Genomic DNA, 27,125 nt, shown 5'->3' with positions numbered 1-27,125 from the left:
AAATAACATTTCTGTATGTACCAAAGTCCGATAATATTGTATTGTATTGTATTGTACTGTTTTGTTTTGTATTTTATTGTATTGTATTGTATTGCATTGTATTGAATCGTATCGTATCGTATCGTATCGTATCGTATCTTTTTATTCCATATTGTTCTGACGTACCAAACAGTTAGAACATCATATCCAGAAAAAAGTTGTTTTCACAAGTCATAGTGAGTCAACATGTCACATGTGCTGCCTAATAATCCGTGGAAATAATTGTTCTCTTGATACACTGAAGTCAGGAATGATAATGCATCACTGAGAGCTTAATTGTCGTGTCTGCCGGGGAATAATAGCGGAAATAATTCTTCATTGTTATTGAGACTATAAATTGTTACAAAGTGGGACGTTGAGTGAGAGGACACAACAGGAGTGTTTGCTATTGGTATTGTTTAATGTTTTGTGTCATCTTATGAAACAACAACATCCACAACTCCAACAACAACAACAACAACAACAACAACAACTACAACTGCAACAACAACAGCAACACATGTTGTTGCTGCTGCTGCTGATACTACTACTACGAAACCATTACTACGTATCACTACTATTACTACTGCTTTCTACTACTTTAACAACAACAACAACAACAACAACAACATATGGCTTTTTAAGACTCCTACTTTTACATGAGCCATACTTGTATGTGACATTTATATAATAAACAAAATAAACGTTTACAAAGTCACCTTTAACAATTATTGTTCCACAGAGATAAACAGGATTAAGATACGAAGCTTGTCACAACCACAAACAATCGATGTTGTCCTCAATCTTAGGTGCAGGTAAAGGCATGTTTCCACCGCTCGACCTGGACATAACACGGTCCACTTTCTGTTGATGATGTCAGCCTAAGCTAAATCCTGTTATAAAGAGAGACTTTAGAGACTTTAAAATAGCACCTGGAACGCCACAGAACACTCGTTTCAGTCATCAGGGAAAGGACATAACGTAACACACCTACATTCGTATGGCTTGCAATCTACGTAGATATTGCTATCTGCTTTAGCTATATATGTCTTGTCATAAGATCGACATAGACTTTGTCACAATATGGACATAGGTTTTGCAACAAAATCGACATAGGTTTTGTCACAAAATCGACACGGTGTCATCATGAAAACGGTAGAGTAAGCAAAATCCTTCATCAAGCACTCGTTTCTAAACCCATATGTGCTTAGTCATGTTCGAGGCAGTATCTAAACCTACCTAACTAAACAAGGATCTGCTAAAAATGGCAAAGTTATCATCCCTCACGTGGCTAAGTGCTGCGTAGTGGTATTTACAGTGCATGCGACCTGACCGTCAAAGGACACATGACCCAGAGCTTAGCAGAGGGGGTAGGGTAGGGGTAACGTAAGGGGGATGGGGCGTTGTGGACGGGAAAGGGGCGGAGTTATAGATCACTATATAAGCCGCGCGGCATTCGCGCAGTCTTTAATTAAGTTGCTTTTGCTTAGCTGCGTCAGAGAACGTACGGGCAGAACAGCTCATCATTCGCTAATTACTATTTCATCCAGCAATTTGTTGTTACCCTTCATCTTTTGCAACAAAGTATCTCAGGTCTTCAGACCGTTGATCGCGTCACAGCTTTGAGAAGAGAAGAAGGAAAAACTCCCGACTACTACCAAATCCAAGATGGCTCTGAGTCAATGTCGCCAGAACTTTCACTCCGAGAGCGAGGCCGGTGTCAACCGCCAGATCAACATGGAGCTGTATGCTTCCTACTGCTACCAGTCCATGGTGAGACTATTACGTGTGTGTGTGTGTGTGTGTGTGTGTGTGTGTGAATGTTGGAGTGGTGGTTTATGGCGGGCTGGAGGAGGGGGGGGGGGGGGGGGGGCGTGTGAGCGCGCGCGTGTGTGTGTGTGTGTGTGTATGTATGTTTGTATGTGTTTGTGTGCGTGCGCGTGTATGTGTGTGTGTGTGTGTTTGTGTGCGTGTGCGCGCGCGCGCGCGTGTGTGTGTGTGTGTGTGTGTGTGTGTGTTTAGGGTTGAGACTAAGAGTAACCGTGACATGGGGACACAAAGGAAGATATGTGTGAATGTTTGTGTATTATATGTGATACTCTGTGCCTGTTGGTCTGTGTATGTGTCTGTGTGCCTGTGTCTGTTGGAGAGAGGTTAATATGTTGAACGTAGCCACAACAAGTGCCAACAAAAGCAAAGCCGAATTACGTAGTTTGCGTTAACAAAGGAAGCTGTGTGTGTGTGTGTGTGTGTGTGTGTGTGTGTGTGTGTGTGTGTGTGTGTGTGTGTGTGTGTGTGTGTGTGTGTGTGTGTGTGTGTGTGTGTGTGTGTATTTTGTGTTTGTGTTTGCGTATGTCTGTTTACGAGCACCTACTGTGTGCAAATATTTTTGCTCACATTCAAGCCTGCGCCGGTTCTACAAAGATTGTTTTTCAAATCCGGTTGTAAACCACAACTTGAACAAGTCGACTCTCCATTCACCTAAAACGTACACGCAGTTTACACAACACAGCAAACACAAACCGCCAGCAAGTGTATACTATGACAAGGCAGACTGACAGACGTGTAGAAGTATCGTTCACACGACATACGACACTGAGTAACCTTAGAATCTCCTTATCACAATGAACCTTGGACTTAGCCGTGACCTCACGCTTTTGTTCACCCATAATCTGGTTTCCCAAGTAGCTGGGCTAAATCGGGACAGAATGGGTGGGGAAGTTTTACTTCAGCGGTAGCGATAACCCAGTTTGATTTGTCATAGGCGAACACATTTTGCGATTTAAAGCGAATAAACAAAGTGTAGGCATACGTACCAAAAATAAATACATATATACTTCCTGCTCGCTTCTCCGTATATATACAAGGGTTAATATTTCATTTATATAATAAACTCTTCTTTATTTATCATTCTTATCCTCACTTTAGGTTTTCCCTCTTCACTTGTTTTCTGTAGAGAGTGCGCTTCTTACTTAATTACTTCTTTCTCTCTGTCTTTTTTTCTTTCTTTCTTTCTTTCTTTCTTTCTTGTATCTCCATTTTCAATCAGTAAACATTTACATACATCGTCACGCAAGCTTACTCATGTCTTTCGTTGAACCTAACGCAACCGACTGATGGGAATTCCTGTCATACCAATATAACTTTACGAATTTTGAAAAGAAAATAAGTCTTTTGTTCGACACATTGTTTTTTCGCCTTTCTCGTGTTGTTCACTATCAAAAATGTTTCAAATGGTTACAATATCAAAGAGACAGTAAAAGGAGGAGAAAGCGACAAACAGTCACTAATTCCTAAACAATAAACGTTCAAAGATTGCTGTATTCATATTTTTTACTGGCCGAGGTACTAAGCAACATAACATCCGACCGGACGCAAGTAGCTAGTTACATGAATTGCAACCTTATTCTTCCAAAAACTGCCAAGACGGTTAACGACATGTTGACAAAATCAATGAAACAAGAAAGGTAGGTTGTTGGAACGTTTGTTTTTGACAAAACAATACATTCACAGATATTTCGACCCAACGGTCTTTTAAGTGGACAGACAAACAAATATTCACACAAATTATCTTGATAGTTCTATCAGTTTCACGTCCACTCGTCAGGAAGCCGAGCGAATGAATGATTGTATGAACAAATCTATCAGTTTCACGTCCACTCGTCAGGAATATTACATTTTATAAATATTAGGAATATTATATATTATAATATTTGTTTGTCTGTCCACTTAAAAGACCGTTGGGTCAAAATATCTGTGAATGTATTGTTTTGTCAATAACAAACGTTCCAACAACCTACCTTTCTTGTTTTTTGATTCTGAATTTTGGAACGTTGGTAGTCTCTTTGTTTTTGGACATGTTAACAAATTTGCCTACGATCACACTGTGAAACACACGCAAATCAGACACAAATCTAACAGAATAACTTAATTCTTCAATCCCATGTCTCTGCAGTCGTTCTACTTTGACCGTGATGACGTGGCACTGCCAGGGTTCGCCAAGTTCTTCAAACACGCCTCGGATGAGGAGCGCGAGCACGCCGAGAAGCTGATGACATTCCAGAACAAGCGTGGCGGCCGCGTCGTCCTTCAGGACATCAAGGTAAACTGCCTACTTCAATTGTGAACATTAATACTATTAAGTCTAGCTGTAATATTGAGGTCGTCTTTTAGGATATGATGGTAAATTGTTAGGGTTGGTGTTCTAAATTATGGGATTTTGGGATGTTCTTGAATTCTTACAAGTCAAATCAAGCCCATGATTTCTTTTTTTTTTTAAACGCGTATGAAGGTGCATGGATTAATTAAGAGCAAGTAAATAAAATAGAAAATAAAAAGATAGTGTTATCAATTCTGGGATCTTCGAGTAATGTTCTTTTTTGACTGCTTGCTCACAGAAACTACGAGTCAAGTCATTTCAGTTTCTTTTTTTCAATAGCCATGTGAATATTCATGACAAACGACAAAACACGACAAACAGAGAGCATTAACCCTGCAGCCTAAGATGTTTAACGCGTGTGCAAGTCTAATAATGTTCTTACCTCTTGCAAAGCCAAGGCAGATATGTGCTGGTATATACAGGGTGACCCAAAATGAGTGCAACCCATAACAGTACTCACAACTGCTACAAATGTGAATGGATTGATTTTATTTTTAACACACATCAACGTAAGGTTCGGAAAGTTGGAGTCATTTCGGTTGGGTGGTCCACATGTTAGCGACGTTGAAGGATATGCTCCAAATGTCCACCGCGTTTAATGCGCCGTGCACAATTGTCCACCATGCGGACACACTCTGCCCCTGGAATCCTCCTGATCTTTGTTGTTATTGCAGCTTTCAAGTCCATGATTGTCAGGGGGTTGTCCTCATAGACGTGGTCTTTCAAATAACCCCACAAATAGAAATCGGGGGGGGGGGGGGGGGGGTTAAGGTCAGGTGGACAATTTTGCACGGCGCATTCAGGAGTGTCTCCTTCAAGGCGGTGGACATTTGGACCATATCCTTCAACGTCGCTAACTTGTGGACCACACAACCGAAATGACTGTAACTTTCATAAATTAATTGTTGTTATCTTACGTTGACGTCGTTGACGTGTGTTAAAAATAAACTCAATCAATTCACATTTGTAGCAGTTGTGAGTACTTTTTTATGGGTTGCACTCATAGTTTTGGGTCACCCTGTATGTGTTTCACACACTGGAAGGAGGGGTCTACAGTGATACAGGAGAACCCCATGTTTAAGACCTTCACAAATCTGAGAAAATCAGGTCTGGAATGAATGTCGTACAATATAGGTACATCTATAGACATTGTGAACAGAAGCCTGACTGACTGACTATTAGGGTTTAACGTCCTCTTAGACCAACTGGTCTATATTGGGACAGGTATTGGTAATACGTTGAAGATATGGTGTGATACTTTGATTCGAACAAGCCCGCTGTGGCTGTCTTCTTCGACACACCAGCATTGGGTTTGTCTCGTCAAAGTATCGAAATACGATCATGATAATCGGAGACGAGAGATGATGCATGCGTGTCTTCGTGTTTTCCAAGCCCCGAGACTTTCGCTGTGAGCTTGGGATCTTTTTCGTGCGCATGTTCGGACACCGAAGACAGTCGATCTGGCACAAAGTTGACTCCTAGAAATAAATCTCTCGCCGAACGTGGGGACGAACTCACGCTGACAACGGCCAACTGGATACAAATCCAGCGCGCTACCGACTGAGCTACATCCCCGCCCCTAACAGAAGCCTGCATCACAGGGTCTTAAGGGGGGTCTTAAAGGGGTCTTAAAGGGGGTCTTAAAGGGGGTCTTAAAACAAGGGCGGGTGTCTTCAAACGGGGGTCCCACGGTACTGCAACTACGTCGCCCTTAGATCTTGACCAACTAGACAATCATTTACAACACGGATGTTTCAGGGAATCTTAAAGAGAACAGCATATTATGTAATACTTCAACCGCGTCACTCTTTTTTTTTTCGTCACCATCACTGGTGAACAGAAGCCCGACCGTGACGAGTGGGGAACTGGTCTGGACGCCATGCAGGTGGCCCTGGGACTGGAGAAGAGCGTCAACCAGGCGCTGCTGGACCTCCACGCTGTGGCCGACAGCCACAAGGATGCCCAGGTGTGTACATATTTTATATCTCCTCCCTCCCTCCCTCCCTCTTCTTGGCCTACAGCATCAAGGGTGCCCAGTTGTGTACTTAGTTTATCTCCCCCCTCTCTCTTCCTGGCCATTACTCTTGCTGGACAGCCACATGGATGCCCACGTGTGGAGTATAGTCAATGTGTATTCCCCTCACCGCACCAAACACCAACTTTCCTCCTGACATAAATTCAAGTCGTCCCTCTTCTTTGCGACTTTCTCCCTGGACATAGGTTTTGATGGACCTTTCGCTCGGAGAAGAGAGTGAATCAGAACCCCTTGGACCCTCACCTCACACCCACTCCTGACTTTACTTTACTTTAACTCGTTCGTTCTCCCCGCGATACTCTTCCTGCCCATTGGTCTTGGTTGACCTCCTAATTCCTAACGACAATGACGTCCGAACCTTATCCACCCCTCTTTTCCCCCGCCGATGGACATGAACATATCACATACTGGATTTTGTAACTCTAGATTGTTAGAATTCAGCTTGGACACAGGACGTTTAAGAATCAGCCAGTGTAGTTTTTCTTAATACACATCGGTGCGACAAAGAATATGCCGCTTATCGCAACATTAAAACAAAACACCCTCACCCTCCGCCCTCGTCAATACATTCACCTATTACTTGACTGAATGTAAACAAAAAACACGTCCCATTCGTCTGGTTTTACAAATCATAACCCCTATGTCATCCCGTCGAGATCATTCTGACTTATCTTTTCTTCTTCTCCCTTCAGATGACTGACTTCATCGAGGGCAACTACCTCCAGGAACAGGTCACGGCCATCAAGGAGATCGGTGACCACATCACCAACCTCAAGCGTGTGGGCAGCGGCCTGGGAGAGTACCAGTTCGACAAGAACCTCTCCTCCTAGACGCTTCACCTGCCTCCACAGCAGACAGCACAGCAGCAAGAATAAACCCAGGATCCTGGAATCCTTTTCTGGAAATCAACGGCTGTGTAGTGTTCTCCTTGTCTTTGACGACGAACGCTATGTCCATGGTCTGGCCTCGGCTTGTTTGAACGGCTGAGTTTTACGTTTTTTTCTTTCTCTTGTCTTAGCTTTGTGGTGATCGAACTGTCTGATTTATTTAGCATCAAAAAACAAAACCTTCAAACCGTATTTTGGTTGTACAAGTAGGGAAGTGAAAGGAAATGAAAAGAACTAAAAAGAAATGCTAGGGAAACAAAAAATAAAAATTGCAAAAAAAAAGCTGGCAGTACTTGTGGTGTGTGTGTGTGTGTGTGTGTGTGTGTGTGTGTGTGTGTGTGTGTGTGTGTGTGTGTGTGTGTGTGTGTGTGTGTGTGTTTTGTGTGTTTACGTTTGACTATGCAAAAACAACTCGACAGTGGTGCGCCGTTTTCCCCCAGACAGATGCCTAATGGCCCAAGACAACGACAGACATCAAAGTTAGGCTCACCTAAATCAGTAGGGAGTGACGATTGAAGAAGTAGGTAATACAAATTTGAACACTGAAGCACAAAGGCTCGAATAAGCACAAACTCAGCAATCATCTTCATCGCTTGTAAAATCACACACGCGGTCTTTCGAATCCTGAACTCAGGTCAAAAATGAGTTACTTCCCTTCGGGTATCATTCTCTCCCGTCGCTAGCTGTGAAGCGAAGATTATCAGAATGCGGTGTTTCGCAGTTTTGACGAATGCCAGCTCGGGTAACCGACTGAAACCGGCCGGTAACTGCACAGTATCAAATGCATTCAACGGCACAATCCTGGAAACAAAAAGACAAAAGGGGACTCGTTTCGCACATGAATATCATGACACGATTTTCGGTGGCAGAAGGTTTGATGAGCAGTAAACAGGCACTCGCAGAGTTTGTGTCAAAAAGTTCTGCTTTTTAATGAAAACGTCGGAGTAATGGGATAAAAAGCTTACACACCTCGTCCTGAATATCGTGCATATTTTCCCTCGGGTCGATTTACAGGTATTACCTCGCCTCTAATACCTGAAAATCGACCCTAGGGAAAATATGCACGATATTCAGAACTCGGAGTGTGTAACCTATATATACACCACCCCAGTCTACCGGAGAAAAAGAAAGAAGAAACAAAGCTATGGTGTGAGCAGTGTTAATTAGAAACAAAGAACAGAGGCATTACTGTAAACACAAATAACTGGGCATACTCTTCTGCGCTTTGTGCTGTGCAAATCAACGGCTTTTGCTGTACACACGATACAGTGAAAAACACTTATAAACTTCAAATCCCATGAAAAATACCATGATAATTGATAGATCAAATAACACAGCATATACAACGCCAACATATTCAAATGATTGGAATACTTATGGTGCGGATAAATGAAAGAAATACAAAATTCGCCGTATACAAATGCAGACTAAAACTATGCTTAGAACACACTGAGGAGCACATACATCGATCGCAACATGACTGAAATAGTTATAAATTCCAAACGCAGTGCCCGCATACCACAAAATACATTCAAATAAAATGCACCCTGTCTGCTGTTTGATTATGTAATGCAATGAAAATAAGAGATGTAAAAAGAAGTGCAAGCTTATTTTGCACAAATATAAAATGATGTAAGAAAAAACATACGACAATCTATGTCCACTGTCTTAAAAAAATGTCCTGCATCGCTTATGCACTGGGGCAAATCAGTTGTGACAAAAAAACGAGATATTTACAGATTTAACTAAAAACACTGCAGAAATCGTTACAGGGAACAGACGAAACGTACGTTCTTATACTCATCCTCTACATGTGAGAATGGATTCATTTCTTTACCTTGCTAGATGCCTTGGAGCAAACAGAAAACAAACACACAAATAAGCAATCAAACAATTTTAAAACATGCAATTGATATCTACGCACACATGACAGTTTACATGCAAACTGTCAAAGGGAAACTACTGCAAAAGGAATTGGGTTGGTCTGAGAAAAAAGTTATAGAGTTACTCCCCATCTTCTTCTTCGTTTGATATTTAATTATACCGTGAATGCGATAATAGATGATGTCACACGCTTTCCTTCTTTGCCACTACTAAAGCAAACTTGTGCAAGATTGTATTACACGCTTTGGAGCATGTGCAAGAACGGATTCAAACTCGAAATCGTCCCTCCAAAAGCACCAAAATGCACACACGACTTTTATTTCTCCTGCTGTTATCGTTTCTTCTCTTTACAAATTCTTCAACGCTGAGAATACTGAACACGGCATCCCAGACGACAGTACATGTACTGTTTCCATACGCGAATTTAGCTGCCCTTGGAAAGTGGCTCGCTCAGGAGGCCTGTTAGTCTGAAACTGGAAGGACAGAGTTCTGAACATAGATGACAAAGATCCCGGAAAGAACAAACATTTCGCGGATGCAGACACAGAAAGACGTCATGAAGAATGCGATGCTTCAAAAGATACAGACTGTGACGATGACTGTGACGTCATTCACATATACCGAGACGTCATTCATAGTTGTTCGGTCACTTCCGTCAAAAAGTAGATCTCTCGACAATGGCTGCTCCTGTGTTTAGGTTTGTCAAGCTTGACTGAGTACGCAAAACGTGTTTGTTCTCTCCTCTGTTGAAGCTGTGAGACATAAATGCTATTCCGACTTGGTCGTGTGACAGAGTTTTCTTCCACACTCGATTAGCTGATGTCTAACTCAGCCCCACGGCTTCGTTAGACAATCTGAACGTAATCTCGTGTGGAAGAAAACGTCTGTCACACGACCAAGTCTGAATAGCAGGTAGGCTAATGTTCGGAAGTAGCCTATGTCTGTCGGGATTGTACGGGTTGTGAAAGAGTGAACACCCTTGCTTTTTCTCGGACAAATACATTCACACGTGCTCCTGTCCACGTGTTTCAGACACACCCCTCGCTAGTGATTGGCCTTATTTAATATAATCATAATATAATCGAGGCCGGGTTGGGTAGTTAAATGGGATATTAATTTGACAAATCAGTTACAATCACAAGACCTAATTTGTAAGTGGTAATAATCCCTGGTTTATGTTCGTTGTAATGAGTTGTTTCTATTTGAATTATCCTGACGTGTATTCCGATATGGCTGGAGATAGCGTCAATACATGACGTTATATCTGAGGCTAAATTTAAGTTTCTCAATGCGCATTGAACATATTTCCTGGAGCATCCAAGCGATTAAAAAAAACAACAACCACCAAGAACATGTCACAATGTAGAACAGAGCCAACACAATCACACACGCTTAAAACGATTGAATCAGGCATTTTAAAAAATGCAACCAGAAGAGGGAAAAGTGATTGCTTTCGCTTTCAATATCTTTGAGAGTGTTAAATGCGCATGTGCGCGCTCGCGCATGAACGGCGTGTGTGTTTGTGTGTGTGTGTGTGTGTGTGTGTGTGTGTGTGCGCGCGCACGCGCGCATAAATACAACAAGCGCATAGCTCTTTTCAAGGAGGCGTCATTTCTGGATAAAGACGAGCAATCAAAAGAGAAACACGAATCAATCCTTCTTATTTTTTTTTTAGACGCTTTTTCATACAGAATAGACTGAACCGAAAGTTGCGTCACTGCAATATTTAATCCCTTCCGAGAACCTGCGTAAACCGAAAGTTATGCATGAACGCATAAAGCTAGAGTGTCAAACCATTACACAGCAGGGCGTTACTCGTGTCAAGGTATGCGGCGAGGATATTCGGAGACTGCAAAACATAATGCGTCCAAAAGTGCATGCATGGTCACGGCCGGACAATTAGAGGAGAGGCCCTAACTGGTGGACGTTGAGGGTGAATGTTCTATTGCTGTTTTGGAAACACGTCGATTTGTATCCTACTGTTAACTGTAGACGTAAAGCCAACAACAATATGTGCACCATAAGGTACGAGATCTCGCAACTTGTTACCATTCACTCTACAGATGTGTCCATAGTTCCCAGACACAACATTCTCCACAGTTATCTGATGGAAAGAAAAAACTCAACTTCAGGGTCTGGCCTGTAAGATTCTAACTCGTCCATTGTGCACATGATTCAGGAACCCGAGTGCATTGGTTTGCGTGTCTGAATCTGAATGTTTCTGAATCATTTCGTTCAGTCAAAATCAGCAAACATTCATTTGTGTCCACTTTAGAAAACCAGCAAGACTAATGATAACCGTGCCAATGTAATCCAGAATCCCCCTCAGGCTGCAGAACTCACTTTGAAAGACTTTTGTTCTTAAAATTCCACCTCGGACACCAGTGATTCTGACCATTTTGGATGCGGAGACAGCGCCAATAACGATGGAGTCGATTAGCCCTTTTGTCCCGTGCAAAACCTGAGTGTTAATTCAGGCTTGCTGGGCTTACTTCTGAAGTAAATTCCTGGCCGAAAAGAACTGACATTCTGGGATGAGACTGTCGACTTATTTCTGTTCATCTGCGCTGATGGCGACATATAACACTTGTGGAGATCATAATATTTACTAAAATGCATGCTGATTTCACTATTGAAGGTTAGTACAAGTTGCATACTTTTGCTTGTCTGATCTGCGACAACGACTAGTTATCCTGTGACTTTTGTGTCCATGTCTGTGCCATGTCCGAACGTTTTAATTGAGCTACCTAGTTTTGTCTGGTTTTCAATACTATTCGCAAATATCATTTGCCATTATGTATAGTTCCTTGTGAGGGCCTAATATATTTGCCTACAGCTATTTATTTGTCAGAGGTCAACACTTACTAAACGATTGTGACAGCGGAGGCTACCGCTCCTTTCACAGCAGACTCTGCACCCGAGTTGTTGGCCTTTAAGTCAACACCGGTTGATTGTGGAATTCTGTTTGTGATGGGGTCTGGTGGTTTCCGATTGTCTGTATGTTCATGGAAACCTTCGGGTTTGCATAACAGTTTTTATAGGGCTAAGAAATTAGCCCTAACATTTTCAATCTTGTTTGATTGCACTTCGCCTCCCGAGGTGATCGTAGTGTTTCGGCACTCGGTTACATCTGGCGCTTGCGAGCAGGGATGGGACTCGGCATGATATGTTCAGGTAATGGCAAAATATGACCACTGAACATTTTCGTGCTGTTCCCATTCTGCGAACTTGGGATGGACAGTGGTCCCCCGGTTCGGAACTTCGGGACGGAGTTCATTCAAACGGGGGCGATTGTGACAGGGGAGGCTACCGCTCCTTTCACAGCAGACTCTGCACCCGAGTTGTTGGCCTTTAAGTCAACACCGGTGTATTGTGGAATTCTGTTTGTGATGGGGTCTGGTGGTTTCCGATTGTCTGTATGTTCATGGAAACCTTCGGGTTTGCATAACAGTTTTTATAGGGCTAAGAAATTGGCCCTAACATTTTCAATCCTGTTTGACTGCACTTCGCCTCCCGAGGTGATCGTAGTGTTTCGGCACTCGGTTACACGATAAACAAATACAACGACTTTCTAAACATCTCAACAATTGTCAGGACACACACACACACACACACACACACACAAACACACACAAACACACATACACACGCACGCACGCACGCACGCACGCACGCATTCACACCCACACACACACACACACACACACACACACACACACACAAACATACACACTGACACACACACACATACATGCCCGGTTGTTTTTTTGTAGTCACGTACATCCATCTTTGCATTCACATGCACACACATTCACGTTCGGCACTACCCTAAATGAAATAGTAAGACCTTTGGAAAGACAAAGAAAGCATGCTTTATTTCAACACAGTAGATTACACAGCATCGGCGTAAATTTCAATCCTTTCATAGCATTTTCTGCACGTTTCTAATACAGTCTTATTTAGATTGTGTCGTAACGGCGAAGGTATACAACTCTGGAGAAACACAAGGTCACGAATCACGGGTAATAACCAAAAGACAAAACTAAGATAACGTTTTAATTTTACTTTAAAAAATACAGACTAATAGTGAAATTGTAAGAAACCTCGCAGCGTTTGAAATGTGAGAGAAATGTAGATGCTGCGCTTTTGTATATCTCCCTCTTTTGTTTTAAAATATCCTGTTTTATCACTTTCGAGAGGTGCATTAAAATTTAATCAAGAAGTGCTTGACAAAAGCTTTTGATTTGACAGGCTTATGTGAATGCATTTGATTACTTTAACCTTCTGTTCTTCTCTTTTGTGATATACACCATAACTTTTTTAAGTATACGAGTCGGAGTGAGAAGAAACCGAACTTACACAGCACAGTTCAAGGTTCATTTCAATCGGTTACTTATACAAATCTGATTAAGATAAAAAGGTACAAAATGGAGAAAAAAAACACATACACAAAGCCAGATTAACACCAAGCAAAGCCAACAGGAAAAAATTAAGAAGAAAAACACAACAACAACAACAACAACAACAACAACAACACAGAAGAAAGAAAAAAAGTATTATAGTGAGGATTCCACGCTAAACTGATAGATTAAATGAGCTAATAACACAACTTAGAAAAAACAATATTTCAGCAGCATGCGGTTCAGCAACAAATAATACTTCCATGATAAAAATGAGCACAGAGTGTGAACAAACCCACCTCACAAAGTTTCAGGTGGAATTCTGTTTCACGATGTACTCCTTCACGTTTAGAAGTATACCAACGAAGAGAAAACCACATTTTAGTTTCATACAAAATAGATTTCAAGTAGAAACTGCAGAATGTCTAGATCTAGTTCGGAATAGCGCAAAACACATATTAACATAGAACACAAAAGACAGCAAAGAAAATCTGTCGTTGCCTTCCATTTACCGATAAATATAGGGTAAGGGAGGGTAAATTGAATAGGAGGGTAAATTGAACAAGGCGAATATCTTAATAGTTCGTGTAATAAGAATAAAAAATAACACCCAAACACCAAAATGAAATAAATATTTCGGAGTAAAAACTCCTTCTTCAGTAATGGAATCAAAACAAACGATGACGTAAAAACAGAAAGGAAATTACGTAAGAATACAAATGACGTCATTCTAAAAATAGATAAAACACGTGAAGAAAAGTACTTTATTTTTATTTGGATACTCCTTACTTTGATATGTTGATAATAGTTCGTGTAATAAGTTAATTATAAACGTCACTGTATTTATACGTTACTGGTGAAGGACAATGATGATTGCAGAAGAACAAAATGCGTAACGAAAATAAACGCGCAGCAGGTGAGCACTTTTACAATGTTTTAGCTGAATGTATAACTTTTCATTTCAGTTATAGATGCACAAAAAGAAACATTAAACATTTGACGAATTAATGTTAATCTGTTTCGATTCATAAACCATCTCCTTACTTTCTTTGTTACAAATTTAAAGATTCTGCGTGCAGATTGTGGACTGTGGTTTGAAGTTTACATCTGTATGAAGTCGGATAATTTGAAATCAACAACTGCGTTTAATTGGACACCTTGTTTAATATAGCCGACATTGTTCAACTTATACTCCAAATACTATGATTTTTATTTTATTTAAACAAATTGTGACCTTTTGCATTGAAAACCTTTACACGCTGCTATGAAAAACAACAACATATGCATAAAACAATACTCCATTTACCCCTCGCGTATGTCCAATATAAACGTAAAACATCTTTTTTTGTTGTTGTGCATGATTGTTTATCGGTCAAGCTGTGACATGATAGATTCTCAAAGAATACTTTATGCATACAGAAATGCAGACATTTTGATAGATACAAAATATCTTTTACATCTAAACTATCTTTTTAGTTTTCATGAATGTCTACCAGCAAAACTGTGAGGCTGTGTGGGCCTCTCGGAACACAAGCACACACAAATGACCGGCAAACAGAAATCATACGTACTACTGAAAACAACTAAGTTTTTAAACAAAACCAGTTTCTTTGAGAATCTGTTATGTCACAGCTTGACTGATAAACAACCATGCAAACAAACAAAAACAAAAATGAGTAGAGTGGAAACATGTGAGAGTCTTTGAAATGTCTGCCCTTTGTGTGACAAAGATTTCTATGAGGACAACTATCATGTTGCAGCTTTACTTGTTCATTCCAACAACACAAGGCAGACGATTCAGTTGAAGAAACAAGTTTGTTCACCGGTCTTTTCGTGTGTGTTTGGATACTCTACTAGGTCAAAGCAATGCTAGCAGAGAGTCATGGTAAACAACAAAAATATCCACGAACTAACTCCATGACTCTCCTTGGAACCACCTCCGGCTCGGGTGCCTCGTTGACCGGGAGCTAGAGCGCGACAACCATTCCTCCCTTGCGGTGGCCCTTTTTTGTTGTTCTTCTCTTTTGTTTTGTTTTTTTTTGCTTGTTTTTTTTCCCATCTAAAGTCGGGGTCAAACCCGGGAACATGTCCCTAATGGTTTTACCGTGAGGGCGTTAAACATTACTTATTATCATCACGGTGAGTCACACAGTGTTCAGACTTCCCTCCCGCAGTCCGGACAAGCTGGCATTTGTCGTGTGTCGGCGCAGAACTGACAAAGCACATGATGTCGGCAGTGAAGCAAACATACGTCAACTTGCGCCCGACAACCAGCTCGGCAGAAGTTCTGAATTAAATGAAAATACAACTATTTCAAGAAGAGAAAAAAGTTAACCTAATCATACTTCATTTCATTGCATTTGCTCAGATGTGCTCCTTTAAACACACACACACCCACACACACACACACCCACACACACACCCACACATACACACACACACTAACACACACACACACACACACACACACACACACATACACACACACACACACACACACACACACAGACACACACACACACAGCGAAAAACAAAGCATTTTTAGCTACATGGGAGCGAGAACGTTCTGTAGTCCGTGTTACTAACTTACATATATGTGTCGCCCTCCTCACCCGCACAATTCTAGCCCCACTCTATTCCCAGTCGAACACCGACATAAACATGTAAACGAGTTAATAAATATGATTGTAGACACAAACCCAAGCACACACATGACACGTCAATACTCACGCCGACAATTTACCTGTTTTACAACAGAAAAAGCATGATGAGTTATTATGCAAAATGTGATAATTCAATTTGCTTTAAAAGTTTATGAAGAAGAAAAGCAAGAAGAAAAACAAACAAACAGGAGGCGAGACATTTTAAGTAGAAATGCTTTTCTTTTCACTTAAGAAAATTTCAATATTATCAAGAACCCGTTATAAAAAAGTGCACATCTAAATGAAACTGGACAAAAAATGTCCTGATTGACATAGTAATGGGTACTTTACCAGCACAACTCCATTGGCTGCGCAAGAATGTTGAAATGACCCAAAGCCTTAGGTCAGTATAATTTTGTAAGCTTAAGTCGTAAATGTTGAAATGAAAAGTGATGTAAACAGTGAACACAGTCACAATCTCCTACCCGAAAAACAGCATCCAATCAACTAAAGGAAACTTTTTCAGTCTTAAGTATAAATCGAGGTAATCCTTTTGACAAGTACGATGAATTTGTAATGTGTGATCAGCTACAAAATAATACATACAAACAAACAAAACAAAACAAAACAAAACAAAACAAAACAGAATAAAAAAACTAAAGAAAGAGTTCAAGTACTTACATATCAATAGAGCTTCCTTCAGTTGAATATATACTCAACTGAAGGACACTCTATTTATATGTATTATGTTAAGTAAGTCAGCTAAAGTAAGTAGGACAAAACCAAAATTGGAATTTCAATTATTTCTACATTTAATATTATGCATAAAGATACCTGATCAAGAGGAAGGAGAGCCTCGGGAGCAGACTGAGCAGGTGGCATCATGGCGTCCTGACGTAGGGTTACAGCGAGAACTTCAAAAAGAAAACGGCAGCGTGGGCTTTGTGTCCTGTGTACCTGCATGACATGCTCGTGGGCATCCACGTCCAACCGAGGGGGCACCCTAAGCTCCTGGACAGTCTTGATCAGGCCACAGCTAAAGCAGACCACGTTGTCTCTCCGTGCTGGAACCCATTGGCTGACATCTATCTATCTATTTATCTATCTATCGATCTGTCTTTCTGTTGTCTGTCTGTCTGTCTGTCTACATATCTATTTATCTCCTTCCTTCTCTCTATCATTACCATCCTCCTGCCCTCTCCCTCCCTTTTCTCTCTCTCCCTCTGTCTCCCTCTCTCCCTCTCTCTCTCTCTCTTTCTCTCTCTCCCTCTCTCTCTCTCTCTTTCTCTCTCTCTCTCTCTCCCTCTCTCCCTCTCTCTCTCTCTCTCTCTCTCCCTCTCTCTCTCTCTCTCTTTCTCTCTCTCTCTATTAAGATCTTGTTTTCTCTTACTCTCTCCTTCTCTCTCTCTCCATCTCTCTCTCTCTCCATCTCTCTCTCTCTTGTTCTGTGTTTTCAACATCACTTACTAGCATAAAAACCCGCGGACGCCAGAGCGTTGGCATCTTCAGAAGGGCAATGAATCCTCAGCGAAGTCACTCTTCCATCCATGTTTCGATATGGACTTCCGCCACCCTGTGACCCCTCAGGCAGTTCACCCTCTCGTGGAATAGCTCCCATAATTCGGATGCAGTCATTCTGGCGAATGTTTCGAGGGCCCCGGGACTGAAACATGGGCTCGTTGCATCTTCCACGATTACAGAAGGAACGATGATGCGTGGGTGGAGATTTACAGTAAAAGCACTTGATTGTTGTCGATTGCCTGTCGAAGTAGTACCCATCTTCCGACAACGGCCCAACCCATTCGTTTTGTCGGAGATGATGATGAGCATTGTGGAATGACATAAATCGGTGTCTTTCCTTGAACATATCTAAAACCTCGTCGTATTCATAATCTTCGATGTCATGATGGGCAGTCATCGGGTAGACATAGATTGTGGTGCTCCTTCGAATACGGAGGTGTGTGGACAACTTCAGTGCCTTTTCAATCGGGGTTTGTTTTCCTCTCGGAGTCAAACTTGTGGAATTGGCAAAGCTAGACAAAAACCGTTGATCTCGTTTCCCTGCTGACTTATGGAGAAAGGTAGTTTTGGCTTTTTTGTCAATGCTTCTCGTTGTTCTTTGTGGCTCATCGCGAATTGACATTTTCTCAGATGGTAGCTTTGTCTTATATTTTGCACAAGTTGGCATGCTACTGGCATCTGCTTTGACATTTTGCATTTTGTTCACCGTCACCTCATTAAAAAAAAAGAAGACATCTTCAACTGGGCATGAAACTGCAAATGAACGGTTGTCGGTAGCGGGCTGTGTCAGTTGACCTTGGCTAACTAGTACATCATCTGCGGCGATTTCTTGAATCGCTCGCTCTCCTTCATTCTCTTCTCCCGTCTCTTGCACAGACAAACCCGGTCTCACTGTTGCGCCAATGGTTGGTGGATTAGTTGATGTCGGATTTACAGAATGTCTTGGTGGCTGCGAAATGTGATGGCCTTGAGATTGCAGCGCTTCTCTGGGGGATACAGCGGATGGTGAAAAAGATGACCCGCGGACAGTTTCATTTTTTGGCTTTGCAGAGCACCAAATAGACATAGCATCATATGGGATCAAACAGACATTGCATTTACGGAATATTTCTCTGGCGTAGCGGAGGAAGGCTTTAACCCGTCGTACGAATTGCTGGATGGCCCTTTTGGCATCTCGACGAATGCGCGACCAGCTCATGATCTGAAACAGAAGATCGAATATGCACGCCACTGCAAATGGGACCGTAGAGAAGTCACTTTTCTTCAACTTTCCTTTCCTTTTTTCAAAGCAGTAAATGTTATCTTAATCAAACAAGTTTGCCCAATACAGCGAGGCACTGACACAAATGTACTCATGATTTGTTTTCTGAAACAAAGAGCTTTCACAGAATGGCTTCAATAACTAAATCAGACCGAAATTTTCATTCACTATTTCTTTTGCAAACAAAATTGTCAAGAGCCTTTCTAAAAAAAAAACTTAAAAAAACTAGTATTGAAACTGTTGGTTTATGTGAATGTCCTCCCTTGCATTTTAAACACTTAAATACTTAAGTACTTGTTATAAGGAACGCCGTTAAAACATCCTTTTAGCATATATTGAGAGCTGGTGTTACTTTGTGTTTTTGGGACTGTCAATTGAATATTTTCATGAACGCTGACCAAATATGTAAATTTAATAGTCTACCGTTAAAAATAACGAAACGGTATTATGTTCCTGGATGTCGGCTTGTCTTATGGGTCAGTAGAAAGAAAACAGATATTGCTAGCCATTTATCAATCAATCAATCAATCAATATGAGGCTTATATCGCGCGTATTCCGTGGGTACAGTTCTAAGCGCAGGGATTTATTTTTTATCTTTATTTATTTAAATTTTTATTTTATGCAATCTATATCGCGCACATATTCAAGGCGCAGGGATTTATTTATGCCGTGTGAAATGGATTTTTTTTTACACAATACATCACGCATTCACATCGGCCAGCAGATCGCAGCCATTTCGGCGCATATCCTACTTTTCACGTCCTATTTATTATTGACAAAAAAAGAAGAAAAAGAAGAAGACACAAGACAAGCACAGCTAGCATACCTTAACGGTTTGATCTGTTTGTAAGGTCGTTCAGCAGTTCAGCAATTCATCAGTTCAGAAGCGATTAGTTTAAGAAAACAGCAACACAATTCCCAAACAAAAATGGCGCAGCATGCTGAAAAAAAAACCAAGCAAAGAATCACACACAAGCGAACACGCTCAAACGCGCGAGCGTGTACGTATGCAAGCATACACACACACACACACACACACACACACACACACACACACACACACACGTACAGACACAAACACACACACTCACACAGACACAGACACACAGACAGACACACACACACACACACACACACACACACACACACTTACACTTACAAACTAACACACTAAAACACTAACCCACACACACACACACCCACACACAGACACACAGACAGAGACACACACACACACACACACACACACACACGCCTCTTACATGTATGACATGCCATGAGGTGGTTTGAAATCTGATAAGAAAAGAAAATTAATGTCGATATCGCTGAGCGTACAGATTATACCTTAATCCGGTCACATTACCATATGTTTAATGTGGCAGATTATATCAAAGCCAGCGAGTCAGTCATTTGTATTCTTGACGTGCATATCAAGGAATCGATACCCGCAACCCCCAACCGCCTAAAATACAAATGAAAATGAGTAAAATAATATAAAAGAGCATAATGAATGTGAAACATTCTACAGCATCAACGTTGATAATTTGGGCAAGAGAAAACAGAAATGATCTTTGAAGGTTTGTCAGTCAGAAATCAAAGCGCAAACAGAAAACAAACACACAGAATCCAGAGCCAACAATCAAAGCCAAGTCATTTTGCCCAGAGTGACTTACAAACGAAAGCCCACTTTTTCTTCCACCGTGGACTAGCCTATATCCTACTTTTTCTTCCACCGTGGACTACAGTCACTTCGTTGTTTAGATTTATATCCTACTTTGTAAGAAGTCGACAGGCATTATTCCCACTGCTTTATTCCTATTTTTGTATTGAAAATGGTTTTATTTTATCTAAATACTCTTCCTTCTGAAGTTACTCTCGATATTATTTGTCTATACTAACTTCCAGTGGCTATGATCTACTCAGTAACCGAGTCGGCCTAAGCTGATTTCATTTTATAACTTTTATCTAATCAACTGGGATTTCCCGATTATTTGACAGTCTACCTGGCCCTTCTGACTCATTGTTTACGTCAGCAACCGATCGGGAAGGCGGGAACAGAATATAGTGCAATATTGTTTTCAAGTACGAGCCTCGTTCCTCTCTTTGTGCGTAATCATTGCTAGGCGGCAATTTACTAACCTACTTACCTGCATGCAAACTGACTTTTTTTGTTGTCTCCATGCACTTCGTTCGTTTCTCCACGTCCGCTACACAGTGCTTTTGGAAGAGCATTTGTTGATGGGTCCGGAGGGGGTGGTGGAGTCAATTGGGGGGATGGGGGTAAAATATTGAAGACGAATATACGCAACACACAAAAACGTTCCTACAAAAACTCAAAGGTATCCTTACATTGCTACTCCAGTGGCGAGGAAGAACTGAAATAACGCAATGGACTGGGTGGACCAGGACTTCCTTGTAAAATGACATGCACGAAACTGTTCAGTTAATTTCTCTGATATATAGTCACGCATCTTATTGAGCATATACTTTAGTGCATTCTGTGAATTTCCAAAACATAAACAGACCGAAATAACAAATCTTCGTTTTCTATTTTTGTCGAAGCGTACACTTTCTTTGATCCTTTCTCTCGCGCTCGTTTCCTTTCGTCACCCCTTGCACAAACGACCCGGATGTAACCGGTTCTAGCGGCATCAGTATTGCAAAGCATTTTGTATAGTCTGAGCAATACCCATAGCATGAAGTCGTACGACAGTGTCTCAAGCGTTTGAAGCAAATGTTAAGAATGCCGTTAAAAAAATTACATTCGCTGACATTCTTTAAAAAGACTGAAAGCGAAATACTTACGACAGTAAGGACCTGACATTGCCACGCACATGAACATCCTTTGACGAATGCGCATGCGTACTCTTAAAAAAAAACCAAAGTATGACTAATCTGGGTTTTTTCTCCAAAAATATAACACTTGAATTCCCGATTCTAAAACTGGCACATGGATTTTCGATTCTAAAAAAGGACACATCAACATTATGCTTTTTTATGCATAACATTTAAAATCTATAATTTATTCTTATCGCTCCTAAGTATTAGGATATCCATGCACTAATATACGCATAAAAAGGGCACACAAAAAGACCAACACATAGCCAAAGACATAGTTAACTTTAAAATGCAGAGTAGTCCCCCTGAGTTAAGGTCCGCTCATAATGATTTTGACGCGTTTTGTTCCATCAGTGACATGTTTGTTTTAAATGAATGTAAATTTACAATTACATATCATCCAAAATCAAGGTATAAAATAATGCAGATATTTAAAGCAAGCGTCCAAAAACAAGATCCATTGCTGTAATTTCAACTGTTGTTTGGAGTACCTAAATAGCACTCTAAAAACTGTGTGTGAGGCAATGCATTGTCAGCATATATTAATAAAATGAAATTTTGCTTGGTTTCGTTGGGTAGTTTTGTTTTCTTTGCATTCGTTTAGGGAAATAACACAGGGAAAAAAACAGTTAACTGAATAATTTAAAAAGAGAGGAAAATATAGATAGATGACGAACGAACGAACGAACGAACGAACGAACTTTAAAAACAAAAATTAGAGATTTAAGGCTGGCGCCTACTCTTACAGTCTACTAAATCTAAGACACATAACTGGTGACAGAGAAAGAGAGAGAGAGAGAGAGAGAGAGAGAGAGAGAGAGAGAGAGAGTTTATGGAGTGATAGAGAGAGAAAAACAGAATAGTAATGCAGCCATTTGCAAGGAAAGAAGCACACGCACGCACGCACATACGCAAGAAAGTACCCACACACAAACACACACACACACACACACACGCGCGCGCAGTGCTCGCTTGCGTGCTAACAAACTCACTGTTTTCGGTCTTGTGTCCTTTGTTATTTTACGGAATTTGCTCATTTCCGAGAAACAAACACTAATACTTGCACTGGACCCGGGCTTGCATTTTCGAGAAATGAAACGCATCGATTTTACTTCCGTGTGTATCTGTTTTCTTCTTTCTGCCTCACACACACACACACACACACACACACACACACACACAACACACACGCACGCACGCACGCACGCACGTACGTACGCACATGCATGCAAAGACACAGACACACACAGACACATACAGCCACACAGACACACACAGACACACAGACACACACACACATATACACACACATTAACAAACTGAAACACACATACACATACCCCCCCCCCCCCCCCAAACGCGCACACACACTCGACAAGGTTATCCCATACGTGCTTGAACAAGGCTATTGAATTTAAATTCGCATTATTACTTTCAAGAAGAAGAAACACGATCATAGCACCCTCTCCGCGTCGTTTCTCACAGACGATTGGAAAAACAACCAAACTAGCTATTTAAACTTGGAGTGTCAGTGAGTTGGCTTGTTATCATGAATCTTCATCTCAAAGATTCTGTCGTATGGCAAGAATACTTATTATTGTTTCAAATCCCAAAATTGATACATCATAAATGAATCATTATCTCATAAAAATCATTAACGGTAATGTGTGTTCTGCTCTAGGAGACTCCACTACCCCTATTTTTTCCCCCGTTGTAATACTAAAGTGTCTCTACTAGAATAATTCTTCAGCTCTGCCCTAACTAAGCATGTGTTAAGACCACTCACAATGTCACATCTCCACTCAACCCAGGAAATACCCCCAAAAACGTAAAAGATTACACTCACCAAATCAGCTGCAGGTGCGCTGCGCTTGTGAAGGACGGTTTGAGTGTGTCAACAACAGCATTTTTGTGATTTTGGTCTATGTGCTTTTATGTCAAGGCGTGTCTTAAAGTCCTTGAACTGATATGGAGATGAGACCACTAAGGAGTGACACAGCAGATAGTTACTCTTTGTGGAGAAAAGCTTTTTTTACATTTAGTCAAGTTTTGACTAAATGTTTTAACGTAGAGGGGGGAATCGAGACGAGGGTCGTGGTGTATGTGCGTGTGTGTGTGTGCGTGTCTGTGTGTGTGTGTGTGTAGAGCGATTCAGACTAAACTACTGGACCGATCTTTATGAAATTTGACATGAGAGTTCCTGGGTATGATATCCCCGAACGTTTTTTTCATTTTTTTGATAAATGTCCTTGATGACGTCATATCCGGGTTTTCGTGAAAGTTGAGGCGGCACTGTCACGCCCTCATTTTTCAACCAAATTGGTTCAAATTTTGGTCAAGTAATGTTCGACGAAGCCCGGACTTCGGTATTGCATTTCAGCGTGGTGGCTTAAAAATTAATTAATGACTTTGGTCATTAAAAATCTGAAAATTGTAAAAAATAATTTTTTTTTTAAAAACGATCCAAATTTACGTTTATCTTATTCTCCATCATTTGCTGATTCCAAAAACATATAAATATGTTATATTTGGATTAAAAACAAGCTCTGAAAATTAAATATGTAAAAATTATTATCAAAATTAAATTTTCCAAATCAATTTAAAAACACTTTGATCTTATTCCTTGTCGGTTCCTGATTCCAAAAACATATAGATATGTTATGTTTGGATTAAAAACACGCTCAGAAAGTTAAAACGAAGAGAGGTACAGAAAAGCGTGCTATCCTTCCCAGCGCAACTACTACCCCGCTCTTCTTGTCAATTTCACTGCCTATGCCGTGAGCGGTGGACTGACGATGCTACGAGTTAATACGGTCTTTCTGCGTTGCATTGCGTTCAGTTTCATTCTGTGAGTTCGACAGCTACTTGACTAAATGTTGTATTTTCGCCTTACGCGACTTGTTATTTCTTGCTTGGAGTACCCCCCTAACCGCACACACATACACACACACACACACACACACAAAGCGGTCGCATGCGTGCCAACAATCTCTCTCTCTCTCTCTCTCTCTCTCTCTCTCTCTCTCTCTCTCTCTCTCTCTCTCTCTCTCTCTCTCTCTTTGTGTCCTTTGCCATTTCATAGAATTAACTCATTTCCGAGAATATTTGTACTACTTGAAATGCTACGGTTTTACTTCCGCGTTTGTCTGCATTCTTTTTTCCGCCTCACAGGCAGGATTAACACACACACACACACACACACTGACGCACGCACGCACGCACGCACACACGCACGCACACACACACACACACGCACACACACTCTCAAATCATCTTGTAATTCATAAGATATAAACATCACTAATATACTTCATTATTATTGTTTCAAAATGGATACATCATGGATTGATCAATATCCCATTATAATCATTAAAGGGCTGTATTTTTCGCTCTCGGGAAATCCTCTACCCCTACTTTCATTTTCGTTGTAATAAGCGAGTGTTGCTCCCAGAATCATTCCTCAGCTTTGACCAAACATAACGTGTTTCATGACCACTCACATCTCTCCTGTCCACTCAACCCAGGAAATACAAGAAACTTAAAAAATTTCACTCACCAATACCGACAAGACAATTACGCTCTGACAGTCCAGATGGACGTACGTGTGTGTAAACCAAGAGTCACTTAAGGGCAGATTATACGCGCGCTGTTTCAGCGGCACAGACGACGCACTGCCTATTATTTTTGCCGCGATAGGGATTATGACGAGTACTTGGCCTGTTTTCCTTTTAGGCAACGTGTGGCGGGCTAGGATAATATGCAGTGCGTCGTCTGTCCTGCTGAAGTTACATAGGTGAGCGCCAGGCCTTAGTAGCCAAGCTGCAACGTCACACACCCACGCGACAAACAACTCACAGTGCTGGCTGGTGGAACTACACACACACACACACACACACACACACACACACACACACACACACACACACACACACACTGTCAGCATTAAAGCAGCTGTCTTGCCGACACAGAATGTCATTGTGTGTTTCTTTGCAGTTTCTTCAGTCAATTGAGAAAAGCATGTAGGCTATTCCGATTCACTGGAACCCTTATTTATTTCATGGGCATAACTTTTTTTTGTATTTGTGTGTGAACCAATTTAGAACAGTTTGCGTTTCTTTCATTTTTATATATTTTTTGTCTTTCATTACTTACGTTCCCCAATTGGGTTTTCTCCAAAGAATTCATTTGCTTTGATTGCCTCTTAACCAAGTACCCAAAACGCATATGATAGCCAGCCACATACGTGTGGCATTGACACAAAAATCATGTTTCTACAAAGAAATCTTCAGACAATCTTAAAAGAGACTGGAATATGTTAGCATAACTACACACTAAATCATGGTCAAACAGTATTTTTCTTGTTGTAATGAGTTTCCTCATTCGACTCTCTTGATCACTGGAATAAAACCTTTGATTCACGTCACTCTTGCGCTTTGGTTGAACAAGGAAACAATCCCTTTGACTAGGCGTTGGAGACATACTGACAATGCCTGTAGTTTAATTATGAAGAACTAATTTGGGTTTTGCCTTATTGTTTTTACATTTAGTCAAGTGAGTCAAGTTTTGACTAAATGTTTTAACATAGAGGGGGGAATCGAGACGAGGGTCGTGGTGTATGTGTGTATGTGTGTGTGTGTGTGTGTGTGTGTGTGTGTCTGTCTGTCTGTCTGTCTGTCTGTGTGTGTGTGTAGAGCGATTCAGACTAAACTACTGGGCCGATCTTTATGAAATTTGACATGAGAGTTCCTGGGTATGATATCCCCGGACGTTTTTTTCTTTTTTTCGATAAATACCTTTGATGACGTCATATCGGGCTTTTTGTAAAAGTTGAGGCGGCACTGTCACACCCTCATTTTTCAATTAAATTGATTGAAATTTTGGCAAAGTAATCTTCGACAAAGGCCGGGGTTTGGTATTGCATTTCAGCTTGGTGGCTTAAAAACTAATGAGTGAGTTTGGTCATTAAAAATTGGAAACTTGTAATTAAAATTATTTTTTTATTAAACGATCCAAAAACAATTTCATCTTATTCTTCGTCATTTTCTGATTCCAAAAACATATACATATGTTATATTTGGATTAAAAACAAGCTCTGAAAATTAAAAATATAAAAATTATGATCAAAATTGAATTTCCGAAATCGTTTTAAAAACTATTTCATCTTATTCCTTGTCGGTTCTTGATTCCAAAAACATATAGATATGATATGTTTGGATTAAAAACACGCTCAGAAAGTTAAAACGAAGAGAGGTACAGTAAAGCGTGCTATGAAGCACAGCGCAATCGCTACCGCGCCAAACAGGCTCGTCACTTTCACTGCCTTTTGCACTAGCGGCGGACTACGTTCAGTTTCATTCTGTGAGTTCCACAGCTTGACTAAATATTGTATTTTCGCCTTACGCGACTTGTTTGTTTGTTCATTCTTGGGCTGGGACACCCACGTACACTCGTGCACAAGTGAAATTGTACGTGTAGGAGG

The 27,125-nt window shown here is 40.9% G+C and overlaps 2 protein-coding genes across 11 annotated transcripts; one reads left to right on the top strand and one right to left on the bottom strand.

Annotated features, from left to right (window-relative positions):
- The first annotated feature begins 1,485 nt into the window (after window positions 1–1,485).
- On the top strand, window positions 1,486–7,262 carry LOC138962141 (soma ferritin-like). The gene is made up of 4 exons (XM_070333858.1): window positions 1,486–1,791; window positions 3,974–4,120; window positions 6,018–6,143; window positions 6,905–7,262. The coding sequence occupies exons 1-4, from the start codon at window positions 1,687–1,689 to the stop codon at window positions 7,040–7,042; spliced, it is 516 nt and encodes a 171-aa protein (XP_070189959.1). The 5' UTR covers window positions 1,486–1,686; the 3' UTR covers window positions 7,043–7,262.
- A 5,569-nt stretch (window positions 7,263–12,831) lies between these two features.
- LOC138962138 (uncharacterized) lies at window positions 12,832–23,632 on the bottom strand. Of its 10 annotated transcripts, none has more exons than XR_011454413.1 (6): window positions 23,493–23,623; window positions 21,614–21,675; window positions 19,635–19,749; window positions 17,493–18,747; window positions 16,860–17,089; window positions 12,832–16,126 (listed from the first exon to the last, which is right to left on the bottom strand). XR_011454413.1 is itself a non-coding variant. In XM_070333857.1 (5 exons), exons 1-5 carry the CDS (start codon window positions 22,681–22,683, stop codon window positions 15,636–15,638), a joined length of 1,578 nt encoding a protein of 525 aa, XP_070189958.1. In that variant the 5' UTR covers window positions 22,684–22,741; the 3' UTR covers window positions 12,832–15,635. The 10 variants fall into 10 exon arrangements, 1 of the variants encoding a protein (XP_070189958.1); XR_011454408.1 differs by having other exon boundaries at window positions 12,832–15,670; window positions 23,493–23,622; XR_011454409.1 differs by lacking the exon at window positions 21,614–21,675 and having other exon boundaries at window positions 12,832–15,670; window positions 23,493–23,632.
- Between the last annotated feature and the right edge of the window lie 3,493 nt (window positions 23,633–27,125).

This window comes from Littorina saxatilis, linkage group LG3, assembly GCF_037325665.1.
Source record: "Littorina saxatilis isolate snail1 linkage group LG3, US_GU_Lsax_2.0, whole genome shotgun sequence".
NCBI classification, from domain to species: domain Eukaryota; kingdom Metazoa; phylum Mollusca; class Gastropoda; order Littorinimorpha; family Littorinidae; genus Littorina; species Littorina saxatilis.
This window is presented reverse-complemented; position numbering and strand designations above follow the sequence as displayed.